This window comes from Mauremys reevesii, linkage group 5 (assembly GCF_016161935.1).
Source record: "Mauremys reevesii isolate NIE-2019 linkage group 5, ASM1616193v1, whole genome shotgun sequence".
Lineage (NCBI taxonomy): Eukaryota > Metazoa > Chordata > Testudines > Geoemydidae > Mauremys > Mauremys reevesii.
The window spans coordinates 20,660,239-20,681,208 of NC_052627.1; the positions used below are offsets into that span (position 1 = coordinate 20,660,239).

Here is a 20,970-nt window from a genome sequence, read left to right on the forward strand (position 1 = left end):
CCCACACTTTGTCTCCTGTCTTTTAACCAGTTACTGGTACATAAGAGGATCTTCCATCTTATCCCATGACTGCCTATTTGCTTAAGAGCTTTTGGTGAGGGACCTCGTCAAAGGCTTTATAAAAGTTCAAATATATATCCACTGGATCGCCCTTATCCACATGTTTATTGACCCCCTCAAATAATTTTCATAGATTGGTGAGGCATGATTTCCCTTTAAAAAAAGCCATTTTGACTCTACCCCCAACATATCGTCTTCATCTGTGTGTCTGATAATTCTGTTCTTTATTGTAGTTTCAACTAATTGCCTGGCACTGAAGTCAGGCTTACCAGCCTGTAATTGCCAGCATTGTCACTGGATCCTTTTTTAAAAATGGGTGTTATATTAGCTATCCACAGCCCATCTGTTACAGTGGCTGATTTAAGTGATAGGTTACATACCACAATTAGTAGTTTTGCAATTTCATCCATTCACTGAGTCCCTACAGCTCTGTCTGTCTAACTGGCCCTGCGTGTGGAACTGAAAGCATTTCAGAGAATGCTACCATAGAGGTCCTGAACTTCAATCTCTTACTAGCTGCTTAATTTGGCCTCCAGGATATAGCCCCTAACTTTCCCTATATCATTGGTGCCTACATGAACCACAACCACAGCGCTGCACGTAAGTCTGTCTAAATGTCTCAAAAGGGCCGCAGTCTTTGTCCCTAGCAGGCATTTCAGCATGTGGTTCTCCCAGTCATTACAAACCCTGTATTTCTAGTTATATCTCCCATTGTTCTTACTCATCTCTAATAAAAGGGGTCCTCTCCTCTCCCCTGGAGAGGTATCCTCAGTGTGAGAGGATTCCGTGACATCATCTGGAAGGAGGGTCCCAACTATGGGATCGTTTCTCTCTGCTCCAGCTTGATGTTCTCCTCCCCCAAGACTTTCGTCCTCCTCAACAGCACAGAGGCTAGCAGAGAGTGGGGAGGTGGAAAGGAGATGTTTACAGTGTCCATAATCGCTGTCCGTGTGTGTCTGCTGTTTCTCAACTGTTAGGACGTCTTTTAGCGTGTTACAGTTTGTACCTTGCTTTTTGTGATCTCAGAGCAATCCTGGGATTTCCAGTTGTGAAGTTACTTTATGAAGCTGAGTAGTAAATTCTTCTTTGCAAAGCAAATAGATTAGTTTTGTTGTTTCTGGAAACTTAGCAATTGTTGCTTGGCACCTGCCGGCAAGCGTCCTCATACAGAAATGGGAAATGTCATTTACCCTGTACCTATTTCAAACACTGCTTGCTGTTCAAAGAGCATGATTAGCATTGTGTCTTCCTCTGCACCCCTCACTTTCACCACCTTTTTAACTATGAAACTGATGGTATCTTCTGAAAGAGACAAAGCTCTAAAGCTGACTTTGGTTTTTAGATCCCAGGCCTGCCCCTGATTGGGTCTGGCAGTATAGCACGCTGCAGTTTGGTGACGTTTCAGTGTTAGTCTATTTGTGCCCTCCCCCATCCTTTTATGTGTTGACTTTTTGCTTATGTTTAATTACCATTTTCAAGGGTAAACATGATAAAAATTTAACTGCTTTATTGCTATGATTAATATGCGTGTCTCTCTCAGCAGTATCGACAGTAGGGTGATGGTGGTCTTCAAAATTCTGGAGTACCAAGCTGATGTTTTAAATGGGATGCAGAGGGGGTGCCAGGAATCTGCTTGCTTATGCACTGAAGGGATCTTGTGGCACAAAAGTAGGGAAGTATAGATAAGCACGGGTGTTATAGCATACTGTGGATGAAATGGGGAGGCAGGGAAGACAGAGAGCAGAGATCTTGAATAGCAGAAGTTGATCGAAAGGCCAGGAAGGTTAAGAAAACATCCCATGGATGTTTTTGTTAAATGTGCAATCTGGAAGCATTTGAATGCTAAAGAATCCCAACAGCCATCTTCAGTTCTTCCCTCTCTCTTTTATTTTCAATTTTTCTACCTTTATCCCAGTTGATCTGGCCCTCCCTTTGTGCTTCTCAGTGTCTTCTTGAAACAACCACTAGGTGTGACTGACAACATTTTGTATAGCTAAGAGTCTGGTCTCTGTCTGTTCCTCCTCTCACTGTGTTCCTCAGTTCTCTTCTCTGTCCTTCCCCCTGCCCCTCTTGCTCTGTCCTTCATTCTGCCCTCTTTCATTACACCTTTCCCTTATTTTCAGTCTGTTCCCTGGCTCCATCACCATTTTCCCCTCTCAACCTACCATAATAAAACAAAACTTTTTATGATACCTTAGGCTTTCACCTATTAACTAGTAAACTATTTCTGTGGCCCCTCTGATATTTTCCATGATGTTGGAAGCTCTCTTAGGCTACTTTCACACAGACTACTGCCAGCTCTCAGAATTTTCTTGTGAGTCTTGTGACACAGGATTTTTTTCTTAAAGCCCCAGCTTCTGGAGTCATGTGATAGCACTAGAATCTCAGCTTACTTTTTATAACATGAAAGTTTCTAGCTATCCTGATTGTAGAGAAGAGCTGGAAGAACATGACCCATAAAGGCTTGAAACCCAGAAGGCAAATGAGAAGAATCCAGATTTTTTTTTTATCAGAGGGGTAGCCGTGTTAGTCTGGATCTGTAAAAGCAGCAAAGAGTCCTGTGGCACCTTATAGACTAACAGACGTATTGGAGCATCCAATGAAGTGGGCATTCACCCACGAAAGCTCATGCTCCAGTACGTCTGTTAGTCTATAAGGTGCCACAGGACTCTTTGCTGCTCTTACAGAGTTTTTTTAAATCTCATGATGTTTAAGTCAGTCTCATGATTTTTGTGGCCCAACTCAAATTTGTTTATTATTTGAAAGTAGCAATACTGCGTACAGGTGGGTTTGCTTCTGCTGTGCTCTGCTTCTGTAGTAAGAGAATAGCAGCTCAGTTGGAGCAGCACTCTCCCTCCAAAAAGCCAAAGGACTAATCCACACTTCTTTGGCTCTACTGCTTACTGTTGGGAGGAGAATTGGATAAAACTGGTTTCCTGTAGTGTGGTTAAGTAAATAAAGAGTACTTAAGTGAACCTATTTCACACCAGAATTACTAGTTTCTCATTTGCACCTAATATCAAGATATTTTACTCTTATTACTCTCGCTGAGCTTTTGAACTTTTGGCATTTGCAATGAAAACAAGAATCCAGGCTAAGTATTCTGTGAAACTGCACCATTGATGCTACAGTCCTCTGACCTGTGAGCATGGCTGATTAAATGCCTGAGCTGATGAGTTGTGCAACTGAAATGTTTTCATGCAGGAGCATGAACCTCACCTTGTTAATGAAATAGACTCATCACATTACAATCTTTTTACCAGCTTGCCCTTGAGAGTTGCAGTTTTAGGTGCAGTGTTGAGTGGGGTGATGCAGAAGTTGAAACACGCAATGTGAAAGTTGAAGGAAGGGTTTTGTCACGTATGTCAATCATTCACATGCGGAGTGAGGATATTAATGAGAAATAGTACTTGCATCGTTGCTAATTTTTAAAGATGGATTTTACAGGTGGGTGTGAGCTGCAAAATTCAGATTCCCATTCAGATAATGAACCCTTTCCCCATTTTTTTTGTGGACGAGAGATTGGATCTCAGGTTTCGTTTCTGGGCCCATCCCCGTTTTATATACCTTTGCGTTTCTATTTTCTTTCAAAATGTGCAAAGTAGTTACACTGTCCACTGTAATGGCCTTAATCTGGTATTCTTGAATTACATAGTTCAACACAGAGTTTCAGTATAGCTATCTCAGAAACCAATGTACTCCACTTCTGATCCTGAAGACCCACCTGTTTTATCCAGTCTGTGTTTGCATAACTTCACTGTAGCAACTACAGGAAATGGAAGAGTGATGTTAGGAACATTGTAAATCTCTCTTTAAGATGTCTTTTAATGTGCTGTAGCACCTTGAAACAAGGAGAAGAAGCCCCATGTGTCTCAGCAGACAACCAGCAAGTGCACTGTGGACCACCCGAGCGCCACCGACTGCACAGTGGGAACCTCTGGTCTAATCTGGAGCTGGTCGGAAAGGTGGCTGGGGTTGGAAAAAAATGTTCATGAATTGGCTGGGGGGTTCCCCACAAAGATGTCAACACCATTCAGCTATAGACTAAACAGTTGGATCCTTTTATGAACTAATCTTACAAAGGCAATGAAATACCTATTTTGTCTTCCAATCTCTTAGTTACTTACCCTATTGTACATAGGTTTAGTTAGCAGGAGATCTGAGAGTTTGCTATAAGTGAGGAATGTAATGTATTGTTTGCGTGTAACAGCAAAAAAGGCCCTGTTCAGACATCTCACAACTATACGTGTAATCCTCATGCTTAAGTATGGTTTAAAAAAGTTAGTGCTGGTAAAATGGATTGTCATGATTGGTATGTCCAGTATGGAGAGGGATGAATTTTGTGTTAGACCGGTGTTCAAAAATTATATCTTAGTGGCTGAAGAGTGGAAAAATAAAATTAGTTGATATGTTGGAGATAATGTTTCATTCACTTACATAAAGAATTCCACAAAGATTTTGTAAATTGGCTTCTCACGGAGGGAAAAAAAGATGATAATTTTAAATCACAGGATTTCTGAATCATATCTGTGTGGCTGGGCACAAGGGCCAGCTTAAGCGTTTCCTTTGTAATAATGTGTGCTAACATAAGTGTAGAATTATTTCGACAACTTCATGGTTGCAACAGAAAAGAAGTGACAGGTATTTTGTCAGCTTTTTCAAGGAAACATTCGTCTTAAATATCATGGGCCTGCACCTTTAAAGTTTTTGGAAGTTTTGCTGTTAGTTTCAGTGGGAACAGAATTGGGTTTTATCTATTTTAAATTAACATATTTATTTCTTAATAACCCTTTAAATTATTGAAAGCGTAAAAATCTTTAAAATCTGACTTATTTGTCACTTTATGTTCTTTGGTTAATTTTTTGCATTTTTATTGATTTGAACAGTGAAAATTCAGGGATGTTGATTTTGCTTTTCTTTATAGCCCGATTTCACTTTCAATATTTGAGTTTCAGACACTGCAATGGAATGCTTTCATTGAAATATTTAAAAAACAACAACATGGAAACCTTTCTAATGGCCTTAAGTTTTATAAAAGCTTGGGTTTTTTACACAGTTTTAATTTGGGCCATATCTAAGTTGGCTGTGTCCCTTTAAAGGGAAAAATGGGCAGAACTCGCTAAGTATTGGATTTTTTTTCCTATTAAATAATAGTCTTTTGAAATGGTTTAGCCATCTTTCTTAAACAAAGTTTCTTTCCCTCTGCAATACTTGTTTAACTCCCCCATCTCTCACTCTCTTCCTCCTTCTCTCTATCCTTTGTAAAGCCAGTAATTTGTGTAATACTGCATTTGAAAACCTGTATCTCTGTAATTTGAGTCATGTGTTCAGGATGACAAAATTCTAGGCTAAATGTGGGTCTTTAATTTCTGTTGTGCAGTTGGCTGGGATGAGCCTTTCTGTATGTTACTTGTCTGGGCTTGCATATCTTGCCTTGGGTAAATGATGTGTCCTATTACTGTTAAGTGCCTGTAAGGTTGTGCTTTGCTGATTTTGACAGGCAGCTTGAAAAAGTACAAACCAAATACAGATCAACATGAGCACTGGTTTGCAAGCCATAATACTTTGTTCACTGCTGGATTGTGGCTGCTCCTCGTATCTTCCAGGGTCTGTTCATAAGACATTTTAAGTCAAGGTGGATCTACTAAGATGTTAAATGATTGAGACATTATGGCTATTAGGAGACTCCACCCTAGTTACAACACTGAAATCTAAACATTACAATATTGCATTAGTTTATACAAGAAACACAAATTATTACACTACCCATAATACTGTAACGTGAATATTACTGCAGAGTGGTCTTAATCCAGAAGTCCCTGTTCAGTATTCCAACATTGTTGACTCCAGGCATTCAAAACTGACAAGTTGGACCCCTACCAATGGTTCTTTCTATTTGTTTCTGGTTTTGAGCCTTTCAGAGGGACATGGTGTTAAGACTTTCTAGCCTGAGTGGTTTGTGGAGTACAGTCCTTTGAAACTTGCTTTCATTTTTAAAATGAAAGTTAAGATTCTCACATAATCAATTGGATGATGCCAGGAGCTGAGGTTTGAATATTGTGAGAGTTGGGAATCTCTGGTTTTTACTTATTAAGGCAAAACTCCCATTCCACTCCCAAGTTAAATCCAAATGTGGTCCATTGAAGTCAATAGGAATTTTGCCTGAGTAGAGACTTGAGAAAAGGACTTCATGATTTTGCCCAGTATTATGTATACTGGATCCACTATATTATTATAATACTGTAGTGTAAGCAAATTCACAGTCTAGAGGTGTCCCAGTCTATGACCCTTGAGGATGCCTCAAACTGAAGCATCTAAATCAGCCCTGTCACCATAGGGAGGTGACAAGGGGTGCAGCCTCCTCAACGGCTTTCCATCACTGCCTCCCCTACTGCCCCAGGAACGGCTCTGGTCTGAGCTGGGAGAAGCTGCTGTTCCTCTCTTCTGCAACTGCTTAGCAGCTTCCTCTCTGGTGGTCTGCCCGCATGCTAGTGGTTGGCTCATTCAAAGAGAGAACCCCAGATTGCTCCATGATGGTCCTTCAACATGACATAAAAAAATATATATCCTGTCTCAGGCACAGGGCAGCTGTCTGGGATGCAGTACAAGACCAGACTAGGGAAACCTGAGTGCCAGTATTTCCACACATCGTATAAATTAGAGTACATACCATCATATCCCACAATAATATTTTAATACATATTATTTTATTTTTATTACAGAAATGTCAGAGTCCCCCTCCCCCCAGAAAGGCCCCGTTGTACTCACTATTGGCTAGCTTTGGCTTTAATTGAACTAACAGTGATAAGTTCAATATGAGAGTCATTGTAGGAGAGAGTTTGGAAAGAGGGGGTCTGCTGAGAGATTAGAAGGAGGAAAGGGAGACTGAATAGTGTGCAGGATCAAGGAGGATATTCAGGCAGTATGGGGCAACACAGTATTTGGTGACTGTTCTTATGTTTTAAAACTGTGACCACAGAAATGTTTAGACGTCCTGAGGGGGTCGCTTAAAATACTTATTCACGTTTGATTTTGCCTAAGAATTTTTGCTCCTTTGCTTTCCTAACACTTTGCTTTCAACTTTTAGAACCTTTGAGAAGGTACAAATCTTACTACAGTGATGTCTATAGTACCTCCAGTGAAAGTCCATCGATTACTTCTTCTGAGCCAGATTTCAGGCAAGGTAAGAACTGTGACAAATAGAATAAAGACCAACTCAAAAGAAAGTAAACAAATGCACACACGTGGAAGATTTAAAACAAAATCCAATGAGTATGCAGTAAACAAAAACCTATACTAGAAAATTTGGTAATTAAGAACAGTATGAAGATGTAATTATATGAGATTGTCGTACGTAGTTCAGCATGATTTGTACTCTGTTTAGTATAGGTTTGGATCTAGAATATTGGAGTTGCATTTTTTTACAGTGTTTGCTGTAAATAAGTCTTGTCATGAATTTTCAGTAGTAGTAGTAGTAGTTTCAGTAGTAGTAGTAGTATTTATAGAGTGACATAACTATACATAGTCCTCTATGAAAGACATGAAGCTAAATTCTTCTCTAATTTTGGCCTACTGAGTTTATATTATGACTCAGATAAATATGTGATACCAGATAACTGTATGGAGACACGGAGACATTGGTGGAGGTTTTAATTTAGGAAAGTTTTGTAAAAGCAGGGACTTTTAAAGGCTAGTGTTGAAGTGAAGGGAAAGTGGTTAGTATCCAGAGATGGGGGAGGCTTTTCTATGCACAAGGTGAGAGTAGATGTTCTGAGCTAATGAAAAGACAGAAATGCAAGAGTAGATAAAACGAGGATGCAGGAGAGAGAGGAAATGGAGTAGCACAGAGAGCAAGGGTGTAGAATGAATTGAAGCAGAGAAGTAACAGGACAGACTTGTACAGAGCTTTGAAGGTAAGGGCAAAGAGCTTGACCAAACTCTGGGCGGCTTAGAAAATGGGATGATATGGTCAAAATGACAGGGAAGTATATAATATAGCCAGCACACCACAGCACAAAGTTTTTCAATTCAAACCACTAATATTTTACTGCTAATTAGTCGTTTAACCATTTGACTTTTTGTTCTGGCTGCATTAGTATTGCAAAGAACAATTGGGAGAGAGAGAAAATAAATGTGTGAAACCTTGAGTAAATCACTTGCTGTGATTGCATAAACTCCTGAAGGTGAATGCATTTCAGTTTTGGGAAATTATAACTGGAAAATTATAGACATACGGTTTGGTAAATGAATTTCCATCTTATCTGAGAACCGTATGGTGTCTGAATCTCAGTACATGTAATTATATCCCCACTGATGTCATTTGAAATGAGAATTGCATTCTGGCCATAATGGCTACATCTGCTTGAGGGGGCTGATGAAATGTGTTCCTCCTTGGAACCACTGTTATGTTTTTCAATCCTTGGGAAAAATGGAGAAGACTTTAATGTACTTAGATCAAAGGTTCCCAAACTCTGGTACATGTATGTGAGCTTGTTGGAAGTGACATGCCAAAATCTCTTCAAATAAACAAACAAACAAACAAAAGTCCATCAGTTTAAAACAAACAGTCCCTGCACCCACTACAGAAAACGCCTGCTTTCAGCTGTAATGATGAGTAGCACTCACTGACCATGCCAACAAAGTACTTTTCTTTAGTAGTGTGTTGTGGCTGTGCAGATGGGTGCTGTCTTCTCATCTGGTGCGCATCTGGCTGGCCTACCCTCCAGCTTGCCCTGAGTCGCACAGCTCAAGCTACTGAGGCAAACTCATGAAGTTCCGTATTGTGCCACCAGAGCGCCTCTTGTCCAAAAAGATGCTCATACACAGGGCGGGTTCAGAGTGGCTGCAAAGCCTGCAACCTCACCCCTGAGAGGAAAGGGCCCCTACCCAGGTAGCTACCTGCACTTCCTGCCCTTCAGAAGTTGCAGTCTGGCCCCTGCAGGGCTGGGAGATGGAGGCACATGGGTAATTCCCTCTTGTCTCCACAGGGAAGGTGGGGATGAGGGTGGTTGATTGGGGCCTGTGGATGAAAGCCTGGCTACAGGACTACAGAGAGCTGCCAGCTGGCTGCAATTTGAGATTTCTCACAGCAGGATGAGCCCCTATGAAATTTGCCCAGGATTACAGGCATGTAGGGGCATTGGTTGGTAGGAGGGAGCAGAGCTGCCAAGGAGCAAGAGGCCTCCTGGAGCAGAAGCCCCCACTTCCAACCATCACTCTCCTGCCTCCCTACCCTTCCCCCCAAGTTCCCTTCCCTTTTTTATACACACACACACACCCCGCACATGCCCTTTCCCCTGAGCTTCCTTCCCTTTTTACACACACACAACCTGTACACACACGCACACGTTCTTCCCCTTTGAGCCACCTTCCCTTTTTTATACACACACACACATGTACCAGAGCCCTCTCCCCTCTGAGTCCCCTTTGTCTTTTTTGCACGCACCCTTGCCCTTTTACCCACAGACTCCCTTCTCATTCATGCCACTTTCCTCCCCTCCCCCGCCCAAATAACTACTCCGTTTTGTATTTATTTAAATTTTGTAAAGACAAGCAATGTGAACTCTAGCTCCTGTTCAACCATAATCCAGATGAGAATTAACAAGAACTTCCCATTTAAATTAGACAGGTTACAGACTCAAGCCATTGACATAGTTCAGTGGCACACACCAAAATATGACAGGACATCATAAATGTTTCTTGTAATTTGAGTTAACAAATCGTACATAATAATGGCTGCTTCATTGTGTTTCTTTTTCATGCCCTGTCTAAAAACCTGAGATGTATAAAAAGGATGTTATAATTAGAGCTGGTCAGGAACTTTTTTGAAACTTTTTTGTTGGGAAATGCTGATTCATCGGAACTAAAACTTTCTGCAGAAACGTATTACTTTTGATTAATTTTTTATAGGGAAGGTTTCTCAGGCCTGGGATGGAATTTCTAGTCAAAACCAGAGAGAGAAATACAGAGAAATGCCTCTGTGGTTAGGGTACTCACCTGGGTCTACTATGTCATAGGTACAAGTGCTAAGCACCAAGCTACTAGCTGTTCTGGGGTGGTCTCTCTTTCTGTTTCAAAAAGTCTTGGTTTTGTTCCACATCAGAACAAAAACATATGGAAACCTCAAAATTTTTCACAAAATGGAATTCTTGTTTTCTGGCCAGCCCTAGTTATAATCAAACACTTTAGGATTTCTTGGGCCTTTATTTTACTGTAGAGTCTGGAAGTACTCAAGTCTATTAAGGCCTAAACCAAATGGACACACAAAAAGGAGAAATTTGCATGTGGTACTTTAAACATCAGTTTTTTAAGAAGGGGGTATGTAAACCAATAAAGTTTGGGAACCACTTAGATGGCACAGCAGTATTCAATGACGCATATCTGAGAGAGCTGCTGCTGTTTTCATATACTTAGGAAATATATTCTGCAAGCTGCTGAGTACTTCCCACAACGTGTTGAGGGCCATCCCCTCTTGTTGAAGACAGTGGGAGTTAAAAGTAGAGGTCTCTGCATCTTGCAGAACTGTGCCCTAACTGCAGTATCTCTATTGTTACTATGAGTAAATATTGACTTTCTCATGGAGACCACATTAATAAATAGGACTTCTTTTGTCAAAAAGGAGAATCCAGTATTTCATAAACCATGGAGAGGGAGAAGAATCCAGGCAAAAATAAAAAGTGGAAGCTCCACAAGATAGTGATTTTTAACTCCCTTGCTCTGAGTCAGATAATCTTTACCGGCTGCTGTGAAACTATTCAGGGCACATGATAACTTTCTACAGATCAGTTTTGCCTCCTCATATTCAGATATCTCAAGCCTCAGCTGGCAATGAAACATATGAAGTTAGAGAAGTATATTAACAATTCTGTATTTTAAACCCCTTGCAAACCTGTTTCTTCAAAGGATTATGCAGCAGCTCTCATCAGAGGGAAAACAATAGGATCTCTTTGAAAACTGAAATTGACTTCCTAATGCCAGTTTCTCTAATACTGTAATGCCATTGTGCAGTGCATATGAAACTGATCCTTTCTAAGTAATCTCATGTGTCTGATAAATCCTTGAATTTTAGGTAGGATTACTTTTATGTGGTTTCTAGCCCATTCAGGTATTAATTTATCTGTGTTTCCTTTTTATGTGCAAGTGAGAAGAAATGAGGGTTTAAAGAGAGATGACTCTGGTGCTGCTTTACCAGGAGCTGATGATACCTCTCCATCAAGTCAAGTTCATCCTCTAAGGTCAAGGTAAACAGCATGAAATCATCATATTTTACAGTCCTTGCTCTCTCTCTCAGTAATTATTCTTTAGTTGCAATCAAATCATTTATTTCACTATCTGTCCTAAACTTCCATTTCGTGTTGCAAGTAATAGTAAATCATGTGCCCTATTCTGCTCTAGAGGTGGCAGCATTTCAGCAGTGGGTATTGCTTCCAATAGAAGTCTCATGACACATCCTGGTAGAAATGTAATCATGGCAAGTAAGAGTCTGATTAATGGAAGTTGGGTTGGGCCCTAAATTTTTGTCTTAATTATCAGAGGCACAGGTAATATCTTCCGCTAGGAGATATGGTAATAATTTTTTACTTCAAGCGTGCCTTTTAAAATAAGCATTAGTGAAAATGTCGACACCCTGAAGGACTATAGCAAAATTGTTCATTTTTGAATCATTCCCTTATTATAATGTGACTGCTGAATGAGTCAAAGGGACATACAGCAGGATAAGTTACTGCAGACAGCAGACAGTTGACTATAAGCTATTGTTCATTGTCTGTACAGGTAACACTAAGCATAATTTTAAACTGACTGGTAGGGCCATTTTATCCATGGTGTACAGTCACCAGAATGTATCATACTGTAGAGTGGACACTGTTTCTTCCTAAGACAAGGTGGATGAGGTAATTTTTAGAGTTGAGCAAAGTTATGAATTTAAGCTCCCAGGCTCATCTTGTGAAAATGTTGTGCAGGTTTCCTTTGAGGATGAGGACTGATAAGTCAGCTACAAGCTATGCCTACACTGCGCACCTCTCAACAGTGTGGCAGTGCCACTGCAGCCACAGCGTTGTAAGGTGTGCAGTGTAGACGCTCTTTGTCAGTGGGAGAGAGCTCTCCCAGCGACAAAATAAAACCACCCCCAAGAAGGGGCAGCAGCTTCATCGCTGTGAGAGCATCTCCTGCCGCCGAAGCTCTGTCTACACCAGCAATTTTCGTTGTTACAACTTTTGTCATTCGGGGAGGTGTCTTTTCCACACTCCTGAACGATGAAAATTTTAATGATGAAAGAGAAATGTAGAGATGGCCATAGAGTGATCTCTCTGTGAAAAGTGTTCACCCACAGGTGATAGGGCATTTTTGTCTTTTATCATTTTCCTGTGTGAGTTCATTCGAGAGCGTAGTGACTAGTTGCACCACATAGTTGTTGTTGGGGCATTTCGTGCATTGGATGAGGTACCCCATATGTTGTGACAGACATCTTGAAAGGTATGTTGTGAGGAGTGTTGATCAGTGTAGCAGTGGAGATATGTCTGCAGGTTTTGCATCTGTTTTTCTGGTAGGGTCTGGTGTCACTTTGAGTTAATGTGTCCTGGTCAGAGGGGTGCTTGCTTCTGACGATGAGCTTGAAAAGGTTGATGGGTTGTTTGAAGGCCAGAAGAGGGGGCTCAGGAAAGATTTCTTTCAGGATGGGGTCCTCATCAAATGTGGGTTGTAGTTGTTTGATGATACTCCCTATGGATTCCAGTGTGGGTTAGTAAGGGACAACTAGGGGTGTGCGCTCAGGGAGGGTTTTACAGAAGTTGGTCCAGTAAAAGATATATTACCTCACCTACCTTGTCTCTGTAATATCCAAGGACCGACATGGCTACAACAACACTATATACAACTATTTTTCCTGTCAGCTTTCTCATTAAAATGGCATGTTATTGGTATAATTGAAAAAGCAGGTCCTACTTCATGTATCTTCTAGCTAGAGTATGTTGCAACATCTGCTATATACTAAAGGTTATATAAGAGTTTCCATTCTAAAGTGCCATTTTTTCCACTTGCTTAAAGCTTTCACAAACTTTTACCTTTCAGGCTTAAATTTCTCAGGTCTCCTCTCTGCCAGATGACAAATCACTCTGGAAAGTACAACCGAAAGTGGTTCAGATATTTTTGTATAGTAAGAGAGTAGGAAAATACCGTTTTAACAACTCTTGGCCTCAACTGTTTGAGGTATATTGGTGGCAGGATCCCTGCCTCATTCTGTAAGATGTCTGTGAACACAAACGTATTAAGGTACAGTTTGCAAAGCAGTCCTGCCTCATCCCATGCAGAAAGGGAAAATACATCTGGAATTGGGAGCCATTTCAGTGACTGTAGAAGAAAAAAAAAAAAAAAAAAATCCAATCATCATATATATGATATGTATGTGACCACAAAAACAAACACAACATTGAGATGAAAATAAAAAAAAAAAAAAAAATATTTGTGCATTGTGCATTGCACACCATAGTGCCCTAAATTAATTAGGCAGTGGTCCTATGGACAAATGGGTGCTCATGTAATTAAAAATTGTGTCTTAACACATATGCCCAAAGGAGCAGAATTAAAGTTGCATGAGCAATCTTAATTTTGACATTTCCAAACTTTTCAATGCTTCATTTGACAGCTATCATATTTTTACATGTGTATTTTGTGTGAAATTATATTATGTTTTGTGTGTGTGTGTGTGTATGTGTGTGTACATTCTGGCATTGATGATTGAGTATAGACACACATTATTATATATATATATATACACACATGCATGCAGTATATATAATGTAATGTATGTATAGACACAGTAGTGTGTAGTAATGTGTAGGGATGATTTCTTTCTCTTTTCTCTGGATTTTTGGGATTTTCACTTGAGCTTTTAAGGCAAGTTTTATAGTAATCTGCTACAGATTCCTGTTTTGTGGAGTCCCATTGGAAAATAGTGTTGAATGTTTCTATGGTGTCTTTTCTTATTCTAACTCCAAATCAAAAGAGACTTTCCTACAGAGTAAATGGGGAAAAAGGAACTATTTTCTACACAAAGAGTAATCTTATAACTTTTTACATTTCCTTTACCATCATTTGCTTCTATTTGACTACTTCTGCTGCTGCTAAATCCTGTGAGAATTATCATAGAAATGATGGTGAAGTCACAGATTGGACATTATGACTGAACTGCAGGATAAAGCAGCAGTAGTAGGTAGGTAGTACGAGGGGTTGAGATCTTTTGCTTTTGTTTACAACAAGGCATTTCAGATATGGTAAGGAATATGTGATATGAAAGTGACTCAGACTGTTGAAGTGCTGCCGATTTGACCAGTGAAAGGTCCTTCTTTAAGGCAGTGAGAACATGCTTTCTCTTAGTTCACTTTATTGTCTTGCTTTCCTTTTATATATCTCTTTTAAGATTAGTAAATTTAATGGTAGTAATTTGTATTATATGAAATCTAGAGGGGAAAATATTGCTTTGAAAATGCAAATCGCTTGTTTTGCTTAGAGATGAGTTGAGCTGCAAAGTTCAGAGATGTTCTGATCTTAGATTCAGTGATATTTGGCTGCAGAATTTGTTTGGACCCATCTTTCCACTTTTACTTAAAGTGCTATTTTGCTCTGAAAAAGTACTCAAAAAGGGCAATGTTGGATACCACGTTTATTGTTTTTAATGATTTCCATAATCTTTCTCGCTTCCCAAGTTCAGACATGGCTTTTCTAACTGCCAGCCCAGCAAATGCATCTGAGGTCTGAAAGTCAAACTGGATTCTTAAAGTATAAAGATTTTGAAACCACACTTTGCTCTCAATTATAACTTAGAAGCCTCACTGAAAACAGATATAACCCAGAGCAGAATTTGATCCTTCAGTAGAAGCTTAGTTAACATTACTATTGATTGTATGAGGCAGAATAGAAAAAAGTTCACTCTCCAATAGCTGTATGGACTTTGCAGTGCTTACAAGTGTAAAAAGTAGTCATAATTTCTTATTGACATTGAAGAGAGCCCTTTCAGTACAGCTCAGAGAGCAGATCTGTGAAGTAAGAAGGTGCCATTTTTACAAAAACACTTCTCAGAGTTCAGATGCACTTTCTTGTATTATGGAAATGTACAGCTACTGAAGTATATTTCAGTGCCACAAAAAAACCCACCCCACCTTCCCGGCTCCCAGCACACACACTAGACAGCCAGGTTTTAATTTTTTCAAGATGCTGTTCCCTACTTCGGGTTGTAAATCAACCCTGCCCTATTCATCCACGAAAAATGTCCAGTTGGCTGGAATCTTGCATGTAATTGTTAGTTCTTTCTTTGTCCTGTGAGTTCAGGGTACTGTGAAGTGTATATGAGTAGTTATGGCATAGTGGTCCCTTTAGCGTTTGATGGCACATTTATTTGTTTTGATTGACACTATTCAGAGATAATCTCTATACAAACACAAATCTCTGTATCTTGTTCATAAAATTCACTGCTCTGTAGCATACCCTTAGGGGCAGCCTGCTCAATTATACTTGCAACAACCATTATAAAAGAGCAGGTTTGTAATAGGTGCAAAACTTGGGATAATAGAAATATATAGAGTGTGTCAGAAGATGGGTAAAGTTGTTCAGAACCTGCAGCCTATCAAAAGTGTGCTGTTCACATGGGCCGGTGTAGTAATAAGCTAGCAGAAACCATAGGCATTTCAACTGCTTAAGAATATTTTTAATCCTTTTTGTGTTCTGTGATGGGTATTGCTAGTGTCCTCTGTCTAAGCCTCTTGGAATGGTGTCAGTATCATAGCAATGTATATTCTTCCTTTGTGTCTATTTTCCTCTTTTCTTCTTTATTTCTACTTCCTTTCTTTTTCCAGGGGCAGCAGCCGATACGGATCTACTCCCTCTCCCACTGCTGCCTTTCCTTTCCAAATAGCTGATAGGTTTCCATTTCCAGCTCTATCCCTCTCAGTATGTCCTATCTCAATCAGTCCTGCTCTTGATCCTTCTGCTGCACTGTTCATTAGATATGACCTAATTCATCCCTTTCCCCAGCTTCCTTCTCTGATCCAATACCTGGTAATTTCTTGGTAAGTACTTTGGGTGATGAGTTAACTCATTGCCCACTGTTATAGGAATTAATCTGCCACTTGACGTGTCATCCACCAGAACTCTTAATAAGTAACTCGTTGAGATCTGACTTCAGTTCACGGACCAAGAAACAAAGGGTTGGGACCGAAAATCCAGGCTGACATTGCGGCCCTAGCGCTAGGCCATGTGGTTGTACAGTGTTGTAGTGCAGCAGAGGATTTTTGGCATAATCATAATATCTCGCCCTTGCAAAGAGCTGTTCATCTCAACGTTCTTTACAAAAGTTGGTCAGCAGCAGGAATCCTCTCCATTTAATGGAAGGGAAATGCCCTTCTGGTGACCTATCTGCTGAACCATGCTGGCTCCCTATGTAAATCATTGCAAAGCTAGGGTCCTCTGTTTGTAGTTTATTTATCTTAACAGTTAAGTCAGCTGCATCTGCGCAGGTGTTGCATTTGCCCAATATACCTCCAAGCTTTAAATGTAAAAAGCAAACAAACCCTTCATAAAAATCTGCTTAAGTGTATTATGCACAGGCTGTACCTCAAAAATAAATGAATATATATAGGTATATATTTTTCCAAATAATAAAATTAGTTACCATAGTGTAGATATATTATTAAAAAGTCATTTTTCAATTTGAGAGGCAAACAATTCCTGATATAACCTGTTCAAACTTATCTCATATTTTCATATCCCACTTGCTAACTCTCAGAGATACTCGTGTTCAAAATGGGGCTTATCTCAGCCAAAGCCCAACCTTTAACCTTGATCCTACCCAGGCTCGTACACATACTTAACTTTGTCCACTGTGAATAGTTCCACAGCAGGAATGGGGAACTACTTTAATAGTTTCACAGCAGGGAACTACTCTGTATGTAAAGATAAGCATGTATGTAAGTCTTTGTGGGACTGAAGCCTTATCTCATTACTTGATCCTGCATGAACATTCGCTTAGGTCTGCTGTAGGATGGAGCAAAGCATGGAGATGTGAGTGGAGAAACAATATAATAGAAGCTGCAGATTAGGTGATTAAGTAAATAGCTTTTTCTGTAATTACTCTATTTTTCACCCAAGCCTCCATTTAAAGAAACACACTAGTATCTTAAGCAATTTGTTAGCATACTTGCAACTCAAAAATGACTGAATTTGCTTTTGATTGTTTAAATCCCTCCTGTTGTGAGAATTTTCTGTGCCAGTTAATGTCCAAAGTGAAGCAGATTTAACAGAATATCCAGATTTTATGTAGACATAGTTGCCCTATTCTTAGCATTTTATTCATTAGAATCACTCTTATGGAAAAGTGTGTATGTATGTAGGTATGTACACACAGATACATATATACACACACACACTTTTCCATAACATGCACCATCTGCTTAGCTGGTTTTATCTGTTCTAAATTTGTCTGCTTTTTAGATCTAACAATTAATTTTTAAGTCTAAATATATACAACAATATCCTTTTCTTGCCTTAGAAGGCTGTAAATCAGATTTTAATGTGAAAGACTGTATTTTTATGACATGTGTTTACCCTTGATAGTAATAAATAATAAAGGAAAACCTTAACTACAGTTTCACAAAGGTGTAATTATCTGAATTCATAATTCGTTTTAGTATGTAACTGTTAAGATGATTTATTTCTATGATACCTATCACCCTAGTATTTGGTCACAGTTGACATACATGTAAGCTAACAAGAGTTTCTTTTAGAAGTATACAAAGCTCTCTGACCTCCTCCATCCCTTCAAATTTAAAGACAATTCTCAAAGATTAAAAAAAAAAGATGTTGTGAGCATGCTTTTTATTTGCTTTATGATCTGTAAAGATGGCCTGAAGAGGAGAGAGAGAGTGAGTGTGGGTATTTGGGGGGTCCCCCGCCCCTTTTCGTATGTGTTTAACATCAGGAACGTCAGGTCTTGGCTTCCCTGTTTTGGCTAGGAACTGCTTGCGGGACTGGAGAATGAGTGAAATTATGACATCCAAGAGATTGATTGGTGCCCCAGCAAGAGCATCAGGAGGCAGTGTGCCTCAGGGAGCTCTCTTGGGGTATGTCTGCAGCGCAGATGTAAGGTGTAATTGTAGTGCGGGTAGTTAAACTGGTGCTAGCTTTAATCTAGCTAACATGAGTGAGATAGTACAGAAGATGCAGCGGCATGGGATAGCAACCCAAGTATATAAACAGGGTCCCTGGCTTGTACTGGGGCAGCCAATCAGTGCTGAAGCCTCTACCATTATATCTTTACTACTATTGTTACCTGTGCTAGCTAGATTTGCCTACCTGCACTACAATTACACCTTAATTTTCAGTGTAGACATACCTTTGGAGGGAAATGCTCCGGTGTGCCCTGCCCCGTTCATGTGCACCCATGCAGGGACCAGTCCCAGCAGACTTCTTATCTGCTGCAGGACTTCCCCTGCCCAGAGGGAGCAGGTGGGTGCTTTTCACCAATGGTAATATCTTGGCTATGGGTCCCAAGGGTATATACCACACACATTTGATTGCCTTTGAGTAAGGATCCTGCAAAAGAGAAGAAATCAAGTATATTTGTGCCCTTTTTTGATGTATAAAGAAGCCTTGAAAATAGCTTTTGCACAAAAAAGTATATTTTTCCTTTGTGCAATGACTTTGTTTGTTCTTGTTTTGTTTTTGTGTTTTGAGTGATTTGGGGTTTGTTTTTGTTTCTTGACTTAAGAAAAGTAGTTCTTTCCTCTTTTTCCTGGCAGGCTCCTTGGATGGCTAGAGTACTTGATTCAGAGCTTTCTCTGCCCTCAAATGATAGGTGGGAGGCATTGAATCTTTCACAAATACCACTTTGGAGAAATGTCTTCCCCCCCCCCCCCCCGACTCTTCGTTATATAGACATTACCAAAAGCCAACAAAAGGGCAAGATTGACTTATCAGCTTTTAAAAGACAAGATCTCCCTTTCCAGCAGAGTGAGCAACGTTAAAATGAAATGTTTTACAGGAATCTGGATGTCGAACGTTTTAAACTGTATCTGATTCAGGCAAAGATGTTTTGTCTTATTGTCCCATCTAAGTAATTAATAGAGACTTGCTACAGAAATATAGTTGAAAGTATTATGTAAGGCTGTTAAATGCTGTCTAGTTTATGCATTCCGGATACTTTTAAATGCCAGACTTTAAAATATACTTATCCAGTCCTCTTGCTGGAAAGAGAGGTCTGATCTTTTTCAGAACACTCTTAGGTTTTTTCCAGCGATAGATTTGTTGGTTTTTTTGGTGGCATTGTGTTTTTGGTAGAGAGACTACAATTGCACATTTATTCCCATACAATAAATGACAAACAGTGGTGGAAACTTGGAGTATTCCTGGTATTTTCCATATTAATATATTGCTGTAGGCTGTTTCAGTCCAGGAATATTCTGCCTTAACTCCTCAGTTGCTGAATAAATAAATGTCACAAAAATAATTACACTAGATTTCCTGCTTTGTCTCATCTAGATTCTTACTCTGTACCCATCACCATGGTGTCTTAGTGCTTAACTGTATTTTAATCATAACTGTATCTTTTTCCTCTCCTCCAACTAAGTGGGCAGTATGAAGCAGCACCTGAAGGCAACCTGATAAGCCAAGAAATAATGTTAAAGCGTCAAGAAGAGGAAATGATACAGCTGCAGGCTAGAATGGCTCTTAGGCAGTCTCGACTAAGCCTCTACCCAGGAGACCTGGGTAGGACATCGATGCTGGACATCACTAGAGACCCTCTGAGAGAGATAGCGTTGGAAACAGCCATGACCCAAAGAAAACTGAGGGTAACGTTTTAACACATTTGCACTCCTAATATTCATTTTGGTGGAGCATTGCCTCAATTTATTTTGAAGACTGAAATTCAAGTCTATGGTGTTTAGGGTTCCAAAGTCACTTTTCAAGTATCAGAGGGGCAGCTGTGTTAGTCTGGATCTGTAAAAGCAGCAAAGAGTCCTGTGGCACCTTATAGACTAACAGACGTTTTGCAGCATGAGCTTTCGTGGGTGAATACCCACTTCGTCAGATGCAAAGTCACTTCTGTTTGTCCGGAATCGAAGCTGCCATTCACAAAATAAATATGTTAGCTGGTTTTTCTGATTGGAAAGAAAGCCCTCGTGTAAGCCTTGCGGTTTCTGTACCCATGCATCCTAAAACAGCATCAAGAGACCTATTTAGCTTAATGGGATGTTAAAAAACAAATCTTCCCCACTTAAATGTCACAGCTGTTCACTACTTCACTGCCAAATAGCACTACAAGCAATTTATTAGGGGTTGTTCATTCCTACTGTCCTGGTATGCTCTGCTTTTTTACAATCATTTTTATGGGCATTCCATATGCTATGTGTTCGAACGGCACAGAGATCATTAAGCAAACGGCTTAGGACAACTGTGTCTGGCTTTGGCAACAGTAGAGTCTGAGTCATGCCAATCTTAATTACAGTTCCTCCCCTTGGTCCCCTAACCCACTCCCGACCCCCCCACCAGTTATCATTCATGATTTATAACGGTGATAAATGCTTCTTTCCAGTCAATCTCTCTGGATGCTGGAACTAAATGGGGAACTAAATAGTGGAACTAATAGGGGCCACTACCTGTCGGGTTCTGGAATCCATTTTCTCTGTTGGTTCTCCAGTCACCTGTTAATTGAATCTCATCTTCACCCCATACATGCTTCTCTCGCTCACCCTAGTCATTCTGTAGATTCTCATTTTCCCCAATGGGCCCAGGAAATCTTTTCCCCTGTCCCTCACCAGGCCAGGGAGGATGACCTGAAAGCAACAGCAACTTCTCCCCTTGTAACAAAGTTTGGTTCTCTCTGTCCCCAGCAGGTTGTAAGAGGGGGCCTACCAAGGAGAA

General features: G+C 40.0%; 1 protein-coding gene across 4 annotated transcripts in view; it reads left to right on the forward strand.

Moving 5' to 3' along the window:
* Positions 1 to 20,970, forward strand: part of PTPN13 (protein tyrosine phosphatase non-receptor type 13) — a 211,006-nt gene that overhangs the window by 132,050 nt on the left and 57,986 nt on the right. For all 4 annotated transcript variants that reach the window (XM_039539642.1, XM_039539644.1, XM_039539645.1 and 1 more), the window contains 3 exons: positions 7,148 to 7,243; positions 11,201 to 11,300; positions 19,676 to 19,898. In XM_039539642.1, the coding sequence (XP_039395576.1) occupies positions 7,148 to 7,243; positions 11,201 to 11,300; positions 19,676 to 19,898 (419 nt within the window). The remainder of the gene's footprint in view (positions 1 to 7,147; positions 7,244 to 11,200; positions 11,301 to 19,675; positions 19,899 to 20,970) is intronic.